Source organism: Brienomyrus brachyistius, chromosome 20 (genome assembly GCF_023856365.1).
Source record: "Brienomyrus brachyistius isolate T26 chromosome 20, BBRACH_0.4, whole genome shotgun sequence".
Taxonomy (NCBI): Eukaryota; Metazoa; Chordata; class Actinopteri; order Osteoglossiformes; family Mormyridae; genus Brienomyrus; species Brienomyrus brachyistius.
In genome coordinates, this window is record NC_064552.1 from 3254445 (window position 1) to 3273217 (window position 18773).

Here is an 18773-nt window from a genome sequence, read left to right on the forward strand (position 1 = left end):
GGACATTATGCTGTCAGCGACACAATGTAATTAACTGTAAACAAACCACTAATCGACGGTCAGAAAAGCAACATTGGTACTGAACAGAGTATTAACATGCCTGTCAATTCACAGCCCCACCTTTAAGGACAAGTAAGTAACTGTTAAGGTAGACTGATTTATAATCGCATGTGCAAACTCGGGTGGGAGAGCCTGTACGTGTTCCGGCTTGAGCTAGACGAGGTCACAGTGCCACACCCACGGTGGGACAGGTCCAAGTGGGGCTGAGACCTGGGGAGGGGATTGAGCGAGCAGTCTGGCTCCGCCCCCGCATTGCCAAGCTCAAGTGTCAGAGCTCGCGTGCCCAGTTCCCGAGGGGGCAGAGGTAGAAGAGGACAGCCACACAGGGGGCTGCGAGAGGGAAAGAGATCAAAGCGAAGAAGGGAGAAGAAGGAGAGAGAGCAGTGAGGAAAGCTGGAAGGAGTGAGTGAAAAGACGAAGAGAGCGATACAAGGAGAGAAATGGACTGGAACGTGGACGAGGATAAGAGCCCTGGTGTAAATGTGCAATGTGATGAGGACCCAGGGTCTGATCCTGACCTGGAAATGGACCCAGAGCCGGAGTGGGTTCCTGGAGGCCGGCGCCTGTTCTCTGGTTTGCTAGGACTGAACGTCATTATGCTCGGCGCCGCCCTTGTGGCAGCTGATGCCTTCTATGCCAATGGGCAGCTGCAACAGGGACGCCAGGTCTTCATCCTGCTGCTGCTGCTACTCAGCGTGGCCTGGATGCTCTGGTACCTGCTGTGGTCACGCAAGCGACCCGGCCGCACGCCCCACACCGACCACCACGCAGGGGGCATCACCGTCACAGGTAAGCAGGGCTATTTAAACCTCATTGACTCACAGCGAAGTCTCAGCCAAACGCCCTGCAGCCTCCTGCAGAGCTCAAGTCCAACAGCAAACCTCCACCTTCCTCACACGCCTTTAAAACAAATTCACTGGTAAATGACTCAGAGAAAACTGAAGTGTTTGGGCAGTGCAAGCTGATTAAAAGGCTTCCGTTTAGGACAGAATACAATGGAATATTTTTATCATCGTTCAGTGAAAATTGATGTGGCACTCCAGTAACGACGTAGAAGAAAGAAAGATAAAAATATAAAGTATATACAAAAAAAAATGTAAACGTATATCCCCCGGTGCCTCGGCCCCCGCCCCCGGCTAACCCCCCCCCTCCCCCAATAGTCCTGGTGATCTTCTCGGCCTTCAGCCTGTTCCTGCACATCTTCAGGATGGGTTACTTCATCATGATGCGGGACTGCAAGCCGCTGGCCGAGGTCCTGGTCCCCTTTGCCGAGGCGCCCTTCCTGGCTCTGCAGGTAGGATGGCGTGAGCCCTGCCTGCTCGGCTCCAAGTAAACATGTCAGCCCCGAATCAACTTCTGGATCGATCCAGCCACCTGCTGGGACCTGCCTGCTGCCGTCAGCAGGAACTTAACCTCTCTGGAATGTGCAACACGTGCATAAGGTCAAGATGCAGGAAATACTTCTGCCAAAGAAAATTCATAAAAATATTTCATTTTCAAAATGCATAACATTATCGCATTGATCTATGACTAAATTACTATTTTATTTAACAATCATATATTTCATTGTCATAATACATTTTCTGTATCACCATTAGACATGACAAAATAGTCAAAATAACTAAATGCTTTATACAGTATGTGATAATATATGCAGACAACATGGGCAGAAATTAATAGCTGCCACCATTGCTGCATGGCGATGTGCATTTTTAAATGTTTATTAAGTGTATGAGTGCTGATGATGTGGTTTGGTTGATCACATGACATGAAAGCTGTGCTGATATAACTTATAACTAAAAAAAATTGTGTGCAAGCCGTTTAGCATTAGCATTGTCACTGACCTGCTGATGTTTCCCTCTGTGCAGACGTATCTCCTTTGGGCTCACTCAAAGGACTGCATCCACAAGCACAAGATTCTCACCAGGTCCGCGATGACCCTCTAAACTGCAGTAATTATTTAGCTGCTTATCTCTCCTCGCGGTGTGACATGCGTGTGGGTCTCGCAGGTCCGGTCTGATGTTCTTGCTCTCTACTAACATCCTGCTGTGGCTGAATGCGGTGACTGAGGACACTGTGCACATGGAGATCGAGCTGGAAGCAAAACCAGGTCATCGCCAATGGCTCCCTGGCTGAGAACAGCACCGCGGGTCTGGAGTATGGTATGGGCTCTAATGGCAGAACCACAGCCACGTGAAGCTGCTCAGCAGATCAGCGTTACTGCATGTCCACTGTGCAATCGCAGGACATCATCTCAGATGCAGATTTTGGCAAAACACCTGCGCTTTGAAATATCACTGCTATACATAGACATATATTTTCTTAGTCATGACTTTGCCTGGTAGCAGGGTTTACAAAAACAGGACTATACATTTCATATGGGGCTTAACAAAGGTTACCTGCTTACTGAAGCAGTTCCTGTTGACAGCAAGCATCCATTATTATATGTATTTGAAACAACTTACTTGGCTTGTGACTTTTACACTAAATTCACTTATTCAGTTGAACATTACGCAAGCTAGGCACCATGCTCAGATTTACACTTGCATACTATTGATGTCAGGTTTCTTTCTGGAACTTTCTGCATTACAGCACAGTCTGTGTCTGCTTTCAGATCCCGGCGAATCCCCTGAATGTCAGTGCACCGAGCTCACGCCGTGCCAGGTGTTCCGCAAGGGCTTCGAGATCCTATACCCCTTCAACATCGAGTTCTACCTGATGGCGGGTTGCATGATCTACGTGATGTGGAAGAACGTGGGCCGGCGTGTGGGCAAAGCCCCACACGAGCACCACCAACACCATGACGTGATGCGCATCTATCCGGCAGGAGGGCATCCTGCTGGGCCCACTGGCCGGCGTCCTAGTCCTCGTGATGGGAGCCGTCGTCTTCATCCTTTACCAGGTGTGGGTGAGTGACTCTCGCCGCGAAGACGCCTTCCTCGTCTTCTACGGCTACCACCTGGCCTTGATTCCCGCCATGTCGCTGTTCTCGCTGGCTGGCACGATCACCTACCGCGTGGAGAGTAGGCTGCACGAAGCCAGCCACAACCCCACCAGAAGCCTGGACGTTCGCCTGCTGGTGGCAGCGGCTGTGGGCCAGCTAGCGCTCTCCTACTTCTCCCTTGTGGCCGCCATGGCCATTGGGTCCAGAGACCATCTGGGGAGCCTAGACCTTTCGTACAACCTCTTCAGCCTGCTGGAGCTGCTCCTGCAGAACATCTTCATCATTGAGGGGCTCCACCGTCACCCGAATCTAAGCCGCACCAGGACGAAGGGAAGGCTGGCCGCGGTAATTTCAAGGCCCAGTATCTTTGATTATACTCCTCATAGCACTTGGATTACAGGGGATTTACACTTGTGGTGGTTTTGGGTACTGCAGTGTTGTGTGAGTAGTGCAGTACCATTCAAAGGTCATGTGGCGCCCTAGGCAAACTTCACCGCCGGCGCCCCCTGTCTGAAACAAATTGAAATTGTCTTTCTAAGTCGACACCCCATCAGCAATGTGACTGTGTGTGTGTCACATACTGATCTGGACACAAATATCTAACTTCTGCTCGGCAGCCTGATCGTGAAGAACATCACCTCAGCCATGGTGTACAACCATTTTACAATTATAAGTAGGCGCAATATCACATCGTGATTATATGGTGCATGCACAATTATCACCAGGAAAACGATGGGCGTAAATATTTGTCCAGACGCCGGAACTATATACTGATTTACTTTGGTAAGCAGATTAGCAGTATGACTAAAATATTCACGAGAGCATGTTTCATAAACTTGTCAGACTTCAAACTGCATAATGTACCACTGTCCCACGACGCCTTTTCTTCCCTTGTTGATCTGCGATATCTCCTCCTTTGATAGACGTGGTGCCCGCTGAGCTGTCCCGTTCTTCACCCTCGCTTCAGTGCTTATCACTTCCATGGCTTACCAAAACAGTAGCATGTGGCTCCGCTAACTGAATTTATTAAACATAAAGATACGCCGAATGTATATAGTTCACTAACGTTTGGGCGTCAGAGTTATGCTTCAGGGCGGTACGGGGGTGCAGTGGTCCGCACTGTGGCCTCACACCTCTGGGACGTGGGTTCGAGTCTCTGCCTGGGTTACGTGTGTGTGGAGTTTGCATGTTTGCAAATGTTTCCGCCCGTCATCTGAAGCCATGGTGATTATTGTGCATGCGAGTATATTGCAGTGTGACATAGAAACAACTCCTCAGAACAGACATGAAAACTTTCACTTTCACTTTTTGGAGCAACTCTCAGATATTTTCAAACCTCGTCGCATTTGCTTTGACTTAATTGTTCCTCAGCAGATAAAAAGCATGCACTTATAGCCCAGTGATTGTCTGGTCCAAAAACAGAAAAAGAAGGCAGCTGCTGAGACCCCAGCGGTGAATGAACCTGGAGGAGACACTTTGTTAAAAAGTGGGCCTACAGCACCACCTGCAGGTGTGAAGGTGAACAACACCAACACGCGGACCAAGAGAGTGATTCAAGAGATTTGTGCATTCCTCATCTTGGGCAATGTCATGGTGAGTGACTCTGTGGGACAAGAGATGATGGAATAAGTAGAATATAGTAATGCAAATATAAATACCAAATTGCCTATATACATTCCTGACAATATCCATAGGAATGTTCGCCCTCCAATGAGCTACAGTCAGGTTGGGCCAATCGAAATTCTAGGGTATTTAGGTAGAACTAAGGTTCAAACCACTTTCTTATCTGAAAAAAACATGGTTATATGCTTATTGAAATGTTTGCTTACAGGACACTAGGTGGCGCCATTGTCACAATCGTTTTTCCTGTGTTTCCACCTCGGATGCACAGATGTGCTGTGAGTTGGTGTTGAGTTTCGCCTAGTGCATGTATTAGACAGGCTTGTACTGAAATCTGGATGCCCTGCATGATGAGGTGACCCTTTCTCCTTCTCCATCCCTCTCCCTGCTCCATATCTCCACCTCCCGCCGCAGTTGTGGGTGATCCCAGCCTTCGGCGCTCATCCCCAATTCGAGAACGGACTGGGGAAGCAGTTCTATGGGTTCCAGGCCTGGTTTATATTTGTCAACCTGGGCCAGCCACTGGTGGTCTTCTACAGAATGCACTCTGTAAGTGCGCTGATGGAGCTGCTGATTTTAAGCTGAACAGCAGGAGGCGATATAAGCCATACTACTGCACTGGAGGATGTGAATATTTTGGATCTGTAGGATGAAGCCCTGCTATCCAGCCTAAGATGCACAGGGAAGAATAAATAAGACTTTTTCTTAAGGGAGTCAAATAACATGGTCGAAATAAAACATTTGCAGTGACACAATGTTGCATTTGATACCCACTGTTAATTAGGAAAAAACATCAGTTCAACATATACACATTTAGTTCAGGATTTTAAATATTAGGTAATCTAACTGTTACTAAGACAGTTGTATTTGGCATTGCATTGATACTGACCCTTTTATAGGAGATATCAGACTGAACTGACACCCTAAATTCATACCCTTGATACCAGAGTCCAAGCATCAGTCAGGGGCTCAGCTAGTAACAGACAAAATGATGCTTCCTGAACCATTTGCTATATTTCTTGACCCCACTAGATGGTGCTATCTGTTCAAAAAAGGACACAAAGCATGGCCCGAGAGCAAAGCCAGAGTGTGGCTGGAAAATACAGCAGATGGTTCATGAGGCATCATTTTGTCCATCGCTACCCGATATGCTGATATTCACTCGCCACCCACAGGCATTGACAAGCAACGCAAGATCACCATCTAGTGGGGTAAAAAAAATATTCACGGTCACTTCATCCATCACTAGGCTTAACCACTCATAAATACTTTGGATCAGAGCTGGTATGAATCCCAGCATGTGTGAGAGGCAGCAGCCCAGCGTTGGAGCCCCGGCGTAAGTCTCCTGTGCAGATGTTCACGTTCTTGCACACAAATTGACTAATCAGCTAACTGGCTAATTTTACTGATGTTCTGTATTTCCATTGAATGTACGCACAAATTCTGGCATGAAAAATCCCAAGTACATGTAGGTGCCTGGCCAATAAAGCGAGTTCTGATACTGAAGAACATAATGAAAGTGGCCAAGATGGTGTGAGTTTTGCTTTAGAGAAGCCGGAACTGGAGCAATTTTATCGGCCAATTTTACATCAGCATGAAAGTCATTTTCATGGGAATCACAGGCCCTGTTCTTCAACCCTAACCATGCTTTTGTCAGTCAGAAAATTCACTACAGAGATTAATCAGCCTTTGTTATGATCAACGTCCTGTTCTCTTGTTAATAAAACAATACTTAATGTGCAGCCCTACTCCTACTCCCACCCCTTGCAAGCATGTTCTGTAATTCATTTATAAAGGGTTTATTTTATAATATACTCTACATATCTTTCAGACGGAAAAATACTCATTCAAACAGAAACCACAAATTATATCTCATTCTGTATACATACATATATATTAGACTGTATGAGCCACATTGATATACTGGCATTATAACATCACAAAGCGAGACACTGGTCTGACACCATCAGGGGAGACCCCCCCCCCCCCCCGATGACAGACGCCCCCACCCATCCCCGACTGGGACAGTCAGGTGCCGTCACTTCCCTGCCACAGAAACTACCTCCCATTGGACCCTGTAGTAACACTGGATGCCCCTCGAACAGCATCCACAGGATCCGTCGTGAGGAAGCCCAGCTTTCACACGACTTCCTTCCATCTTGTACCTTTTGTCGTCCATAAACAGACTTGTTTTATTTAGGGGGATAAAAAAAAGAAAAGCCAGTCACAGGAAAATGAAAGAGGGAAGAAACATCGATAAATGCGGCAGCCGGGATGTTTTTCGTTACCCGTCAGGATATTTACCCCTGAATTGCTGGTAAGTGACCATTTTTGGTTACGCAAGAAAACCGGAAGAGCTGAGTTGGGTTTCCTGCATTCCTACATGCCTCTCTCTCTGGGAGTGAGTAGCTGTAGCTACAGGTCATTACTCATTCATTGTAGGACATGTTGGAGGTTCTAGCAGCTGAGTTGGTGGGTGATTGGCAGTTTTGAGGTGGGGAGAGGTGGACTCACCCATTCTGGGGTGGGGGTCCAGCTTGAGACCGAGGACACACTGGACAGACGCCTCCGGGCCGTTTCGGCCTCTGTGTAAAACACGTCCTGGGAGGAGGGAGGGGGCCGGTGAAGACTTACTCACAAACACATACACACACAGCTTTGTAATTATATCTTTGTGGGGACTCACTATGGGGGAAACTCTAATGCCAACATGATGACCTCAACCCCTCCCCAGCCCAAAACTTAACCATAAGTAACTAAACGAAATACAAGACTTTCACAGATCTTCATGGGGACCTGAAAAGTCCCACCCCCAGAATAAAGGGGGCTGCTACCTCGTTATCCCTTCCCGAGTTGGATTCCGTGTCACTGTGGTCCGACGGGGTGTGCTGTACGGAGACCATGGTGCCATCCTCGGACACCTGCGACTTCTCAGTCAGCTTGTCAATGCCTGTGGGCGGCGAGTGAATATCAGAGCATATCAGGTAGTGCTGGACACAATGACGCCTCATGAAACATTTGCTGTATTTTCCAACCACACTCTGGCTCTGGCTCTGCTTTGAGGGCCATGCTTTGTGCCTTTTTGAACAGAGAGCGCCAGCTAGTGGGGTCAGAAAATATAGCAAATTGTTCATGAAGCATCATTTTTTCCATCACTGATATCAGGATAAATGGTGGTTATCTTAAATTCCTCATCATGATGTAACAGATAAGCCCAGTTATGAGCAAATAAACATAGCTGGTATTTGAAGGACCAGTAAACCTTCCTGGTACATTTTTCTTTCTTTTACATATTTCTTTCTGTCCTTGCTACTCGCTCATCATGTTCCTTGCCTCTCGTACAACTTACTCTCACCAAGGGCGTCCGAACCCCCGGCCCCAGGAGTCTGTATGAAGACCATGGATAAAGGGCCTGCTTCCCTCAGTGGGGGCAGAGACAGACACAGACAGACACTGAACCGGCCGTGTGAAACATCCTTCTGTAACATCTTCATTCTATCTTAATAAACTGCTTAAGCTTAAGGAACCTGCCTCATCATTGAACTACAAGAACCTGGATTTTCACCGAAGAAATCTATCAATAGAAAAGTTAATTATAAATTATAAAGGCTGCCTGAGAGCCGCCAGCTGACCAGAGAGGGCCTGTCCCGCTAACTGTGAGCGATGAACCGGACACTGATACCACGTGCGTTTGCATCCCATGACAGAAACCAGCGTCAGGGCATGTAGGCAAGGTGTGTGGGCAGGGCCTATGGGCGGCGCCTCGGTACCCAGGGTGGCAGCCAGGCTGGTCTTCACTGTGCCGGGCTGAGCGGGGGCCGCGGGTCGCGAGCCCTCCATGGACACGGTCTCCTGCGAGTTGGTGCGTGAGATGGCCGTACCTAAGATCTAAAGGAAAAAAATACAGGCCCTGCATAACCCACTGGGACACCCCGTTCAACAGTGTAAGAGCAAGGAGTTTTGGGAAAGACAGACATTTATTGACAGTAAGCCTGTAGAACATTAAACCACTGCCATTACACCAAAAACACCCCCTAAACATGCCTGGGGAAGTGACAATTCTAAGGGAGGAGATGGCAATCTTTTCCAGAAAGGGCTTTTTTGGTTTTTGCTGCAACTCCCTAATCAGATTACTAATTAGAGGACTGATTGGCTGAAGAGTCCTCACACCTGGGTTTGAACAGCTGACCTAAAGGTTACCCCAAAATCCTGCATATAAATCGGCCCTGTGAGAGTAAGATTGTCCACCCCTAGTTTAAGGAATTGTGCCTGTGTGTGAATTCACAACCTTTAGTCCCACATGATGCTCAAAGTGTACTGTAGTTGACAAACAAGGCTACATATACAGCACGATTATTGTAGTAGTTCCTGATGTCACCAGCGTGTGTCGTTAAACAGTCGAATAATGTAGAGACTCGTAGTTCCGTCTGTCAGTTGTAACCCTGGCAGGATTACGTGTGTGCGTAGATTCCTGGGCAATGCGTGCATGCGTGTCGGATAAGCAAATAAAAAGAGCCAATCAGCAGGACCTTCGCCTAGTTTGTATTAACATTGAACAAACACAACACAGCAGGCATCTATATCTACCAGAGTGAGCTCGCAAAAGTAAAAGCTGGAGAGCTTAACCCAGTGTGCGACTCGGCTATTTAAGTGTTACTACAATTATACTGTATAACAAGAATAGTCAAATTTTCATAAGGCAATCGCAGAGACAAACTGGTTGTTTTGGCACTTTATTTACATTTCATTGACACACTCCTAGCACCCATCCTCTGATTTAGGAGTACACGGTTCACTGGGCTTCGCCTTTTCTCCCATACTTAATACATTAGTGCATGTCTGAGATATAATTGACACGTTTCTGCCCCCGCAGCTTCACGATATTCCATGGAAAGTATCTGGGGGGCTGAACTTGTTCAAGGAATTTATCGCTGTTCTCCGTGTACCAGCAGGCAGCACGGACATTCCTCAAGACCGGAGTCAGGGCGCCCCTGATCCCAGGGCAGGGACCCAATCTCTGCATGGTGCTCGACCGCCTGCCACAGCGGGGGGCATGGACTAACTTAATGTTAACGTAAAACCTGGTGCAACTAGTAGTCATAACATTTAATCCTCATATAACTTTCTGTAACACAAGTAACACAAGTCGCTGCGCGACTCCAGCGTTACAGCTTGTATGTTTAACAAGACACGATCGTTCTGTTGTGAATCTAGAAAACATTAAGACTTAAGGAAAGACGTATTAAAAGTTACCTGCAAACTTAACTCACCGACATGTGCCACTATTTATGCGAAATATATTCGGTTTGTTTCCAGATGCGTTCGTCACCGTGGGGGCGTTTCTGCCGGGGGTGTTCCTGTTTACGCCCTCCGATAAGCTGCAATTCGATCCTCCTCGTTTAGACACATAACTGGACGCAAAACGCACCGTTCTCCAGTTTTTTCTCCTGCCCAAGTGTCTGATCCAGCGGAGGTGGGAGCTGCAGTCTGTTGGTAAAAAGTGAGTTTTATGCAAGAAACTCGCGTAGTGTATTCCGTTTCTTTTCGCGCTGATCAGTGCTTCTGGTTAGTTTTATGGTGTGTGTGTGTGTCTTCGTCTTACACTGAGTGGTGTTTTAACCTTTCACCGCATGTAAATACTTAACGATATTGTTCAGTGTCGGTGCACGTATTTGTTTCAATGTGTTAGATTATTGTTTCCGTTTCCTTCATTGTATGATTATTTTACTTTGTCTGCTGTCATGTCTTATGGAAAGTACATCAGTATTGTTATGCACGAATTAAAAAAAATAACTTTGTGGTTATAATTAAGTTTGGTGGGAGTTGATACGTCATGTTCGCCAAAATGCCTGAGCCGTGGTGTTATAAACGATGTTGACATTTTCTCTTCTGCCACTTTTACCGCAGATTTCCGGCATATAACCCAGTCATGGCTCTTTCTACATGTAAGAAAACTCCTTCAGAGAAAACACCGATTTTCCAGAAGACTCCTGAGGGCCTGGTTTACAGGATCCCATCACTGATCTACGTGGAGGACAGTCACACATTGCTGGCCTTTGCAGAGGAGCGTACCTCTCCATCTGATGATCATGCGAAGAGTCTCGTCTGCCGGGAGGGGAAGGTATCCCCCGATAAAACCATTGAGGTAATGGGAGCAGCACCCCCACTCGTATTTTCAGATCGGGAGGGACACTCTTAGGTGCCCTGTTTTACCCACGTATTTTCTGAGCAACCTTGTAACACTTTAATACCTCCCCCCTCAGTGGTCTCCCTTACAAAGGGTGAATTCAGCGGGTCTGCCGGGTTATCGCACCATGAACCCCTGCCCGGTGTATGAGAAAAGCTCCAAAACGACCTTCCTCTTCTTCATCTGCGTCAAGACTGAAGTATCGGAACAGCAGCAGATTAAAACGGGTAAAAACGCTGCCAGGCTTTGCTGTGTCACCAGGAAAGAGGGAGAGCAGAGCTGGAGCGCCGCGAACGATCTGACTGAGATTGCGATCGGAGCGGAGATTGCCCAGTGGGCCACGTTTGCTGTGGGGCCCGGACACGGCATCCAGCTGGCGAGTGGGAGGCTGGTGATTCCGGCCTACAGGTACTGCGTGACCAGCAGACACCCGCAATGCGCCCGGCCCTATGCCTTCTACTTCTACAGCGACGACAAGGGTAAGAATTGGAGGCTGGGTCAGAATGTCGAAGGAGAGTCCTGCGAGTGCGAGATGGCTGAGATCTGGGATGAGAGGGGCCAGACCCGCCTTTACTGCAATGCCCGACACATCAACAAGGAGTGCAGGGTGGAGGCTTGGGGGAAAAGCCAAGAGGTCTGCTTTACGGAGTCCTACCCGGCTCCGAAGCTGGTACAGGCGCGGTTCGGGTGCCAGGGCAGCGTGGTTAGCTTCCCCGCGCCAAAAGCAGCCTCAGGCACCAAGTGCTGGCTGCTCTTCTCCCATCCCACCAGCACCAAGGGCAGGCTGGACCTGGGCATCTACCTGAACAAGAACCCCTTCCAGCAGTCGAGCTGGGAGCAGCCCTTGGTGCTGAACCCCGGGCCCAGCGGATACTCTGACCTGGCGTTCTGTGCCGGTTACGGCTTCTTCGCCTGTCTGGTGGAGTGCGGTGAGAAAACGGAGATTGAGCAGATCGCTCTGTTGCGCTTTAGCCTTGATGATGTGCTGAAGGCTATCGGTGAGAAACCCTAAGTTTCTCCACCTCTGTTTTTAGCTGTCCTTTCATATCTCATTGTCTGTCTCGTGCCTGTAGTCGATAACATTTCAGCCACAGACACTGATTAAGACCAGAGTAACATTACTGGAGCATTCAGGCTCAGTGCTACATTGGGTATAACGGCGAATTTTAGTTTAGTACCTTAACTGTGTAGAAGTTACTTTGAAATGTTTAAAGGTTACTGAAGTAAAGAACTCCATTATATCCGCTGTGTAATTTGCATTTACTACTTTATTAAAGTGAGTTCATTGTGCTTAGATACTGTAGAAGCCTCTGCTGTCATCCAGGACAAAGTAAACCTTTATTTTCTGCTTAACATATTGTTCTCCAGCGTCCATTTTATCTGTAGATATGCTGGTCAAGTTTAGAATCTCCCAGTTTATTTCATTCCTTCTGCAGCAAATATCCCCGTAGCCTCATAAATTCTTTATGCGTGTCGTCAGTTATGTTAACCCTTCTGTAAGCTCTACTAATGTCTCTCAGGGGTGGGGTGACCCACAAAGCCTTAAAAATCTGTGGTGTGTGTGAGTTTTACATATAACTATAGAGTCTTGTCTCGCTAGTGCAGTGAGAACCAACCATATTGACTAATCCATTTCTGTAATGATGTTTTACATTTTTGCCTGTACCTCAGAGATCTTCAAAGGAATCGCATTCAAAATTTGACACATGTATCTTCTATTATCTTTGTATCACAAACAGACAACAAATGGTTTAGCACATTGTATAAAATGTTACAATTTACCCCATAGTCAGGGAGAGCTGCACCACAGTCCCAAGTCAAATGTAACATTAAAATGCTATCAAAGTATTTCAACTTATTCTTTTACATTTTTTTTTATTCAACAAAATGTATGGGCATTTATGCATGTGTGGGCATTTATGCATGTGTACAATGTATGTTAATCACAACTGAAGTCAAAGGTCATAATAAAACCAAACAAAATAACTGAATTATAATACGCGTCTGTCTGTGTGTGTGTGTGTGATGTTAGGCACCATCTGTCACGAATCTGGCGGGTTTAGCTTGCGGACGAGGCATAGTGCACGTCAGAACAGAAGTGCGGACGACCCACTAGCGGCTCCCGGGGCAGAAGGGGTTTATTAAACAAAACAGGAAACACTAAAAAATAAAGGACCATGAGGGGTCAAAACTAAAAGGGTATAAAGTAACTAATAAAACCAAATGATCTACAAACAAAGACTGAGTACAAAATGGAGCAGGCAGGTCTTTCATCAAACAGCGAAACTATAACAAGTCACTGGAGAACTCAACTCAGGCAAGAACTTAAATAGGAAAACTGAACTGGGTAACGAGACAGCAGGAGTGAAACAGACAATTAACCAATAGGGGAAGGTGCAGGACAACGAGCAACCAGGGAAACACACAAGCGCAGGCAGAAGAAGAGGCAACAGGTGGAACTGATTAACTCAGGGAACTGGGAGGGGAAAAACTAAGACTGACAGAAAGAAAACAGAATCTACACTAAAGGAGTAACAGATGGGTAGGAACACAGGCACGGGCACAAAGGATTTTAACCAAAACCAAATACAAATCACAAGACACAGGAACTAGAAAAACTCATGAAACACTAGGGAACAAAATACAAAACCAGAGTAGGTGGGATTCAAACACACGACAAAAGGGATTTGCAGGTAGCTACATGCGCAACATGTTGAACCATGCGGCTAATAGGGACTTGGGGAAACACAAAGACTGACAGGAGAGACAGGATGGCCAGCGACACCTGCTGGCCAAACAGGGAAGGGACACAAAAGACTGAGACAACAGGAGCCGACCCTGACACCATCACAATCACCATGGTGACAGGTGTATTGAGCTCCTCCTGGAGTACAGGCTTGATGGTCCCACGTTGGACAGACTCTGCATTTCACCCAGTTTTCCCTTGACTTTGAAATGTTCCATACCCACAACTGGAGAAACACCATATCAAGACAGGAGACCAGAGATGACGGGGGACCCCAGTGCAAGAGACCGAAGGTTTTATTCGTGAGACTAGGCAACCAAATCATAATTGCAAGGTCAGAGACATGATCAAGAGAGGAGATCCAGGAAGGTCTGTAGCTGAGTTTGCACGAGGTAGGGAGTGGGACCACCAGGCAGGCTGGGCAGGAGTAGGTAGACCAGGGTAGGCTGGGTCAGGACAGGAAGGGCAGGAACAAGCAGAGTGGAAACAGGCGAGTCGAGATACCATGGGCCAGACGGAAGACTAGGAGAATGGAGATTGGAATGTTCATTTCCGCACATCTGGCAACAATACTTCACAATGGTGAGGTTGCCAGCGTGTCGTTTTATGGTGCGGGAGGGGCAGAGAGCCAAATCCCCCCTACTGCAGGCTCCCCTCCCATCGGGGGCGTGACAACAGTTAGAAATATCGCAGACTGTGGCAGCCATGAACAAGTTTCCCTTGTTAAGAGCAACGACACTAGCACTCAAAACTTGTATTTAAGCCTACATGGGTGTGTTTCCCCGCCCCAAACCGCTCGCAGCGTCTCCAGCATCCCAAACCGCCTTGGGCTCAGAGGTGCCATGTGAGAGAGGATATGTAACAGCGAGCCAGACATTTATTACACACGATTTGTAAGGGAGGGGGAGCATTAGAGGGGCCATAATTCATACAGGGGGCTCAACCAATGATAAGGCAGTCAGTGCCAGGGGAGGGGGCACTCCAGGGGCCAATCAGCTTTCTGCTGGGCTAAGTGCCCCTGTATCTAGGTCATTAAATGCTGTTGCTCATTGCTCGGGTTCGTGTGTGTGGGGGGGTGCAATCAGTGCTGGGGTTGTGTTGACCTTTGTGCCCATCCCATGCATCATCGGGCAAGAGCTCAGTGATCCGATATCTAACTTTTTACGGCATTAGACTAAACAGACAGTTAAAGAATTATATCAAATAACAGAGATAAGAAAACACTGGTAGACCTCTTTCTGGTACATCATGTCAGTGCCCCACTTAGTAATGCCTCTAAATTCTGGGCTGCTATTATGAAAAGTGCATCATAATCGGAGTCTTGGTTTGATAAATTGCAATACCAAGCACTCTCAGTTCCTTCAGGACTCTGTACTCCAGAGACACCTTTAACTACCATTCGTGATTCGTGTTTAACGGCGGTTCATCATCTGAAACTTTGATAACACAATCAGCCGACGTGGCATTTAGACGGCAAAAACAGCCACCCATGAGTAAGCTGCTCAAACTTCTCCTCAAAACAACTTGGTCTTTTCCCCACCGTTACTCAGACCCTGCAGTTCGCTTGTAGAAAAATCGAAAATAATCGCTGCAAGTTTCCAAAGTAGCCCAGTCTACCCCAACAGGTCTGTAGACATTATGGTAAAGTGTGCCTTACCTCGGGAGCTGGAAAAAGATGGAAATTTGGGGAGGGTCCATTACCTGAAGGGCTGCGTCTGGAGGATAAATCTGTTTACTGTGTGCAAGAAGGATCCTTCTATTTATCGGGCCCTATGGTGCAAAGTGGTTTTGCTAGTTTCGTAGCAGCGCTTTGCTCATTCTCATGCACACGCAGAGTCAAGATAACAAGATTGCTCTTAGGAGTGTTCTTTAAGTGTGATGTGGCTGGCAGCATTGGCAGCAAGAAAACTGAGTCAGTGGCACATTGTTAAATGGTATTTAAGCCCCGTGTTTTAGAAACTTGCAGATGCACGACTCTCGTTATGGACACCGGTCACGCCCTGTAGGTGCACTAGTCACGACAGAGGAGTTTACAGGTAGCCGCATGCTCAGCTCATTGAGCCATGCGGCCATCTGGGGAGCGGGGGGAGCATACTAAAGACACTGAGGACAGGGAGGACAGGACGGCCAAATGGAGAGAACATGAAAGACGTCGACAGATAGGTGTTGACCCTGACACGAGCACAGAACTGGTGCTGGGCTGGTTCTGTCTTGGTGCCTTTTGAGAACCAGTCTGTGTTTCCACTGATTTCAAAAAAGAACATAACAGAAATGTTACATAGGCGGATGTCAAAGTAAAGTAAAGGGTAATTTGTATTTCATTTTTTTGGAATTATTCTCTGAATGCCTCCCATGACTGACAGTGGGAGATCCAGCCGCGATTCTCTGAATGACCCACACGCCTGACAGTGAGAGATCCATCCGTGATTCTCTGAATGACCCACACACCTGACAGTGGTAGATCTACCTGCGATTCTCTGAATGACCTACATGCCTGACAGTGGGAGATCCATCCGTGATTCTCTGAATGATCCACACGCCTGACAGTGGGAGATCCATCCGTGATTCTCTGAATGATCCACATGCCTGACAGTGGGAGATCCACCCGCGAATCTGTGAATGATCCACACGCCTGACAGTGGGAGATCCATCCGTGATTCTCTGAATGATCCACATGCCTGACAGTGGGAGATCCACCCGCGACTCTCTGAATGATCCACACACCTGACAGTGGGAGATCCATCCGTGATTCTCTGAATGATCCACACGCCTGAAAGTGGGAGATCCATCTGTGATTCTCTGAATGATCCACATGCCTGACAGTGGGAGATCCATCCGTGATTCTCTGAATGATCCACACACCTCACAGTGGGAGATCCACCCGTGATTATCTGAATGATCCACACGCCTGACAGTGGGAGGTCTCACGTGCTTGATCCAGTGGGAGGAGGAGCTGTGTGTTTCTATAAAGTGGACTTTATGCAGGAAACGTGCATAGTTTTATGAGATACCTTTGTCTCTCGTCTGTTCCTCTGGTTGGTTTTATAGTATATGTATGTATGTATGAATGTCTTCGTCTTACATGCCGTTTTAACCTTTCAACACATGTAAATACTTAAGAATATCGTTCAGTGTCCATATTTGATCCGGTACATGTATTTTTTGCATTGTGTATTTTTATTCAATCTGTAAATTTGATGGGAGTTATTTTTTTACAGTAAAGTCAAGGTGTTCTAAACGATGTTGACATTTTCTCTTCTGCCACTTTTACCGCAGATTTCCGGCATATAACCCAGTCATGGCTCTTTCTACATGTAAGGAAACTCCTTCAGAGAAAACACCGATTTTCCAGAAGACTCCTGAGGGCCTGGTTTACAGGATCCCATCACTGATCTATGTTGAGGACAGTCACACATTGCTGGCCTTTGCAGAGGAGCGTACCTCTCCATCTGATAATCATGCGAAGAGTCTCGCCTGCCGGGAGGGGAAGGTATCCCCCGATAAAACCATTGAGGTAATGGGAGCAGCACCCCCACTCGTATTTTCAGATCGGGAGGGACACTCTTAGGTGCCCTGTTTTACCCACGTATTTTCTGAGCAACCTTGTAACACTTTAATACCTCCCCCCTCAGTGGTCTCCCTTACAAAGGGTGAATTCAGCAGGTCTGCCAGGTTATCGCACCATGAACCCCTGCCCGGTGTATGAGAAAAGCTCCAAAACGATCTTCCTCTTCTTCATCTGCGTTAAGAATGGGATATCAGAACAGCAGCAGATTATAACTGGTAAAAACGCTGCCAGGCTTTGCTGTGTCACCAGGAAAGAGGGAGAGCAGAGCTGGAGCTCCGTGAACGATCTGACTGAGATTGCGATCGGAGCGGAGATTGCCCAGTGGGCCACGTTTGCTGTGGGGCCCGGACACGGCATCCAGCTGGCGAGTGGGAGGCTGGTGATTCCGGCCTACAGGTACCCTGGGACCAACAGGAACCCACTTACTGCCCAGCCTCATGCCTTCTACTTCTACAGCGACGACAAGGGTAAGAATTGGAAGCTGAGTCAGAAAATTGAAGAAGAATCTGGGGAGTGCGAGATGGCTGAGATTGTGGACGACAAGGGCCAAACATACCTGTACTGCAACGCCCGAAGCAAGTACAAAAAGTATAGGCTGGAGGCTTGGGGGAAAAGCCAAGAGGTCAGCTTCACGGAGTCCCACTTGGTTCCAGAGCTGGTAGAGCCGTGGGCCGGGTGCCAGGGCAGCGTGGTGAGCCTTCCTGGGCCAGAATCCCATGCAGGCTCAGGCACCAAGTGCTGGCTGCTCTTCTCCCATCCCACCAGTACCAAGGGCAGGCTGGACCTGGGCATCTACCTGAACAAGAACCCCTTCCAGCAGTCGAGCTGGGAGCAGCCCTTGGTGCTGAACCCCGGGCCCAGCGGATACTCTGACCTGGCGTTCTGTGCCAGTTACGGCTTCTTCGCCTGTCTGGTGGAGTGCGGTGAGAACAAAGAGATTGAGCAGATCGCTCTGCTGTGCTTTGACCTTCATGATGTGCTGAAGGCTGCTGGCGAGAGAGTCTAGGTCTGACCATCTCTATCTTAATCTGTTCTTTCGTACCATATCTCCTTAATAATAATAACTATTATTTGTATAGTACTTTTCATACATACATGTAGCCCAAAGTGCTTTACAGAAACGATGAAACTCTGTTTAAGATAAAGAGACAAAAGAAATCAAATTAAATAAGAGGAATACCTAGAACGAAAAGAAAACTGATAATTATCAGAAAGAGTAAAATAGAAATAATATTACATATATAGACATAAAAGGTAATGAAATAAAACACGATTAAAAATAGATCTACAAGAGGATCCAGTAAATCTGTCCAGCGCGATAAATGAATGTTAACAACTTACAGCAGATAGAAGGAGAATAGGATTGTACACAGTAAACAAAAGCAAAGCAGGAATGTGGGAACTAATCAACCAATAAAATGTGTGTATTTGTGTTGTCACAATACCAAAATCATGACTTCGATGCGATACCTGCCAAAAATATTTCGATACCGATACAGAAACGATACTGTCACGCCCAGCTCGTCCGATCCTCGTGTGTGCCACGCCCCCTCATCACCTATGTGCGCTTCCCCGATTGTGCCCGGCTGTTCCCTGTTATTTCGCCCTGTCTTATGTATATCGGTCCACGTCTTTCTCGGCTGAAGGT

At 47.3% G+C, this 18773-nt stretch overlaps 4 protein-coding genes across 4 annotated transcripts; 3 read left to right on the forward strand and 1 right to left on the reverse strand.

The window, feature by feature from the left end:
* The first annotated feature begins 254 nt into the window (after window positions 1-254).
* On the forward strand, window positions 255-5379 carry LOC125715801 (proton channel OTOP3-like). Its single transcript, XM_048987748.1, is given in 9 exon segments — window positions 255-849; window positions 1221-1354; window positions 1929-1987; window positions 2070-2159; window positions 2161-2210; window positions 2675-2877; window positions 2879-3343; window positions 4427-4597; window positions 5039-5379. Coding segments are annotated over 9 exon segments (1692 nt in total). The 5' UTR covers window positions 255-500; the 3' UTR covers window positions 5210-5379.
* A 283-nt stretch (window positions 5380-5662) lies between these two features.
* LOC125716070 (protein HID1-like) lies at window positions 5663-10022 on the reverse strand. Its single transcript, XM_048988305.1, has 6 exons — window positions 9895-10022; window positions 8395-8512; window positions 7459-7574; window positions 7139-7225; window positions 6626-6810; window positions 5663-5666 (listed from the first exon to the last, which is right to left on the reverse strand). Exons 1-6 carry the CDS (start codon window positions 9898-9900, stop codon window positions 5663-5665), a joined length of 516 nt encoding a protein of 171 aa, XP_048844262.1. The 5' UTR covers window positions 9901-10022.
* On the forward strand, window positions 9990-12802 carry LOC125715800 (sialidase-3-like). Its single transcript, XM_048987747.1, has 3 exons — window positions 9990-10124; window positions 10532-10769; window positions 10888-12802. Exons 2-3 carry the CDS (start codon window positions 10554-10556, stop codon window positions 11821-11823), a joined length of 1152 nt encoding a protein of 383 aa, XP_048843704.1. The 5' UTR covers window positions 9990-10124; window positions 10532-10553; the 3' UTR covers window positions 11824-12802.
* A 4438-nt stretch (window positions 12803-17240) lies between these two features.
* LOC125716071 (sialidase-4-like) lies at window positions 17241-18131 on the forward strand. The gene has a single exon (XM_048988306.1). The coding sequence runs from the start codon at window positions 17241-17243 to the stop codon at window positions 18129-18131; it is 891 nt and encodes a 296-aa protein (XP_048844263.1).
* Window positions 18132-18773: the final 642 nt, after the last annotated feature.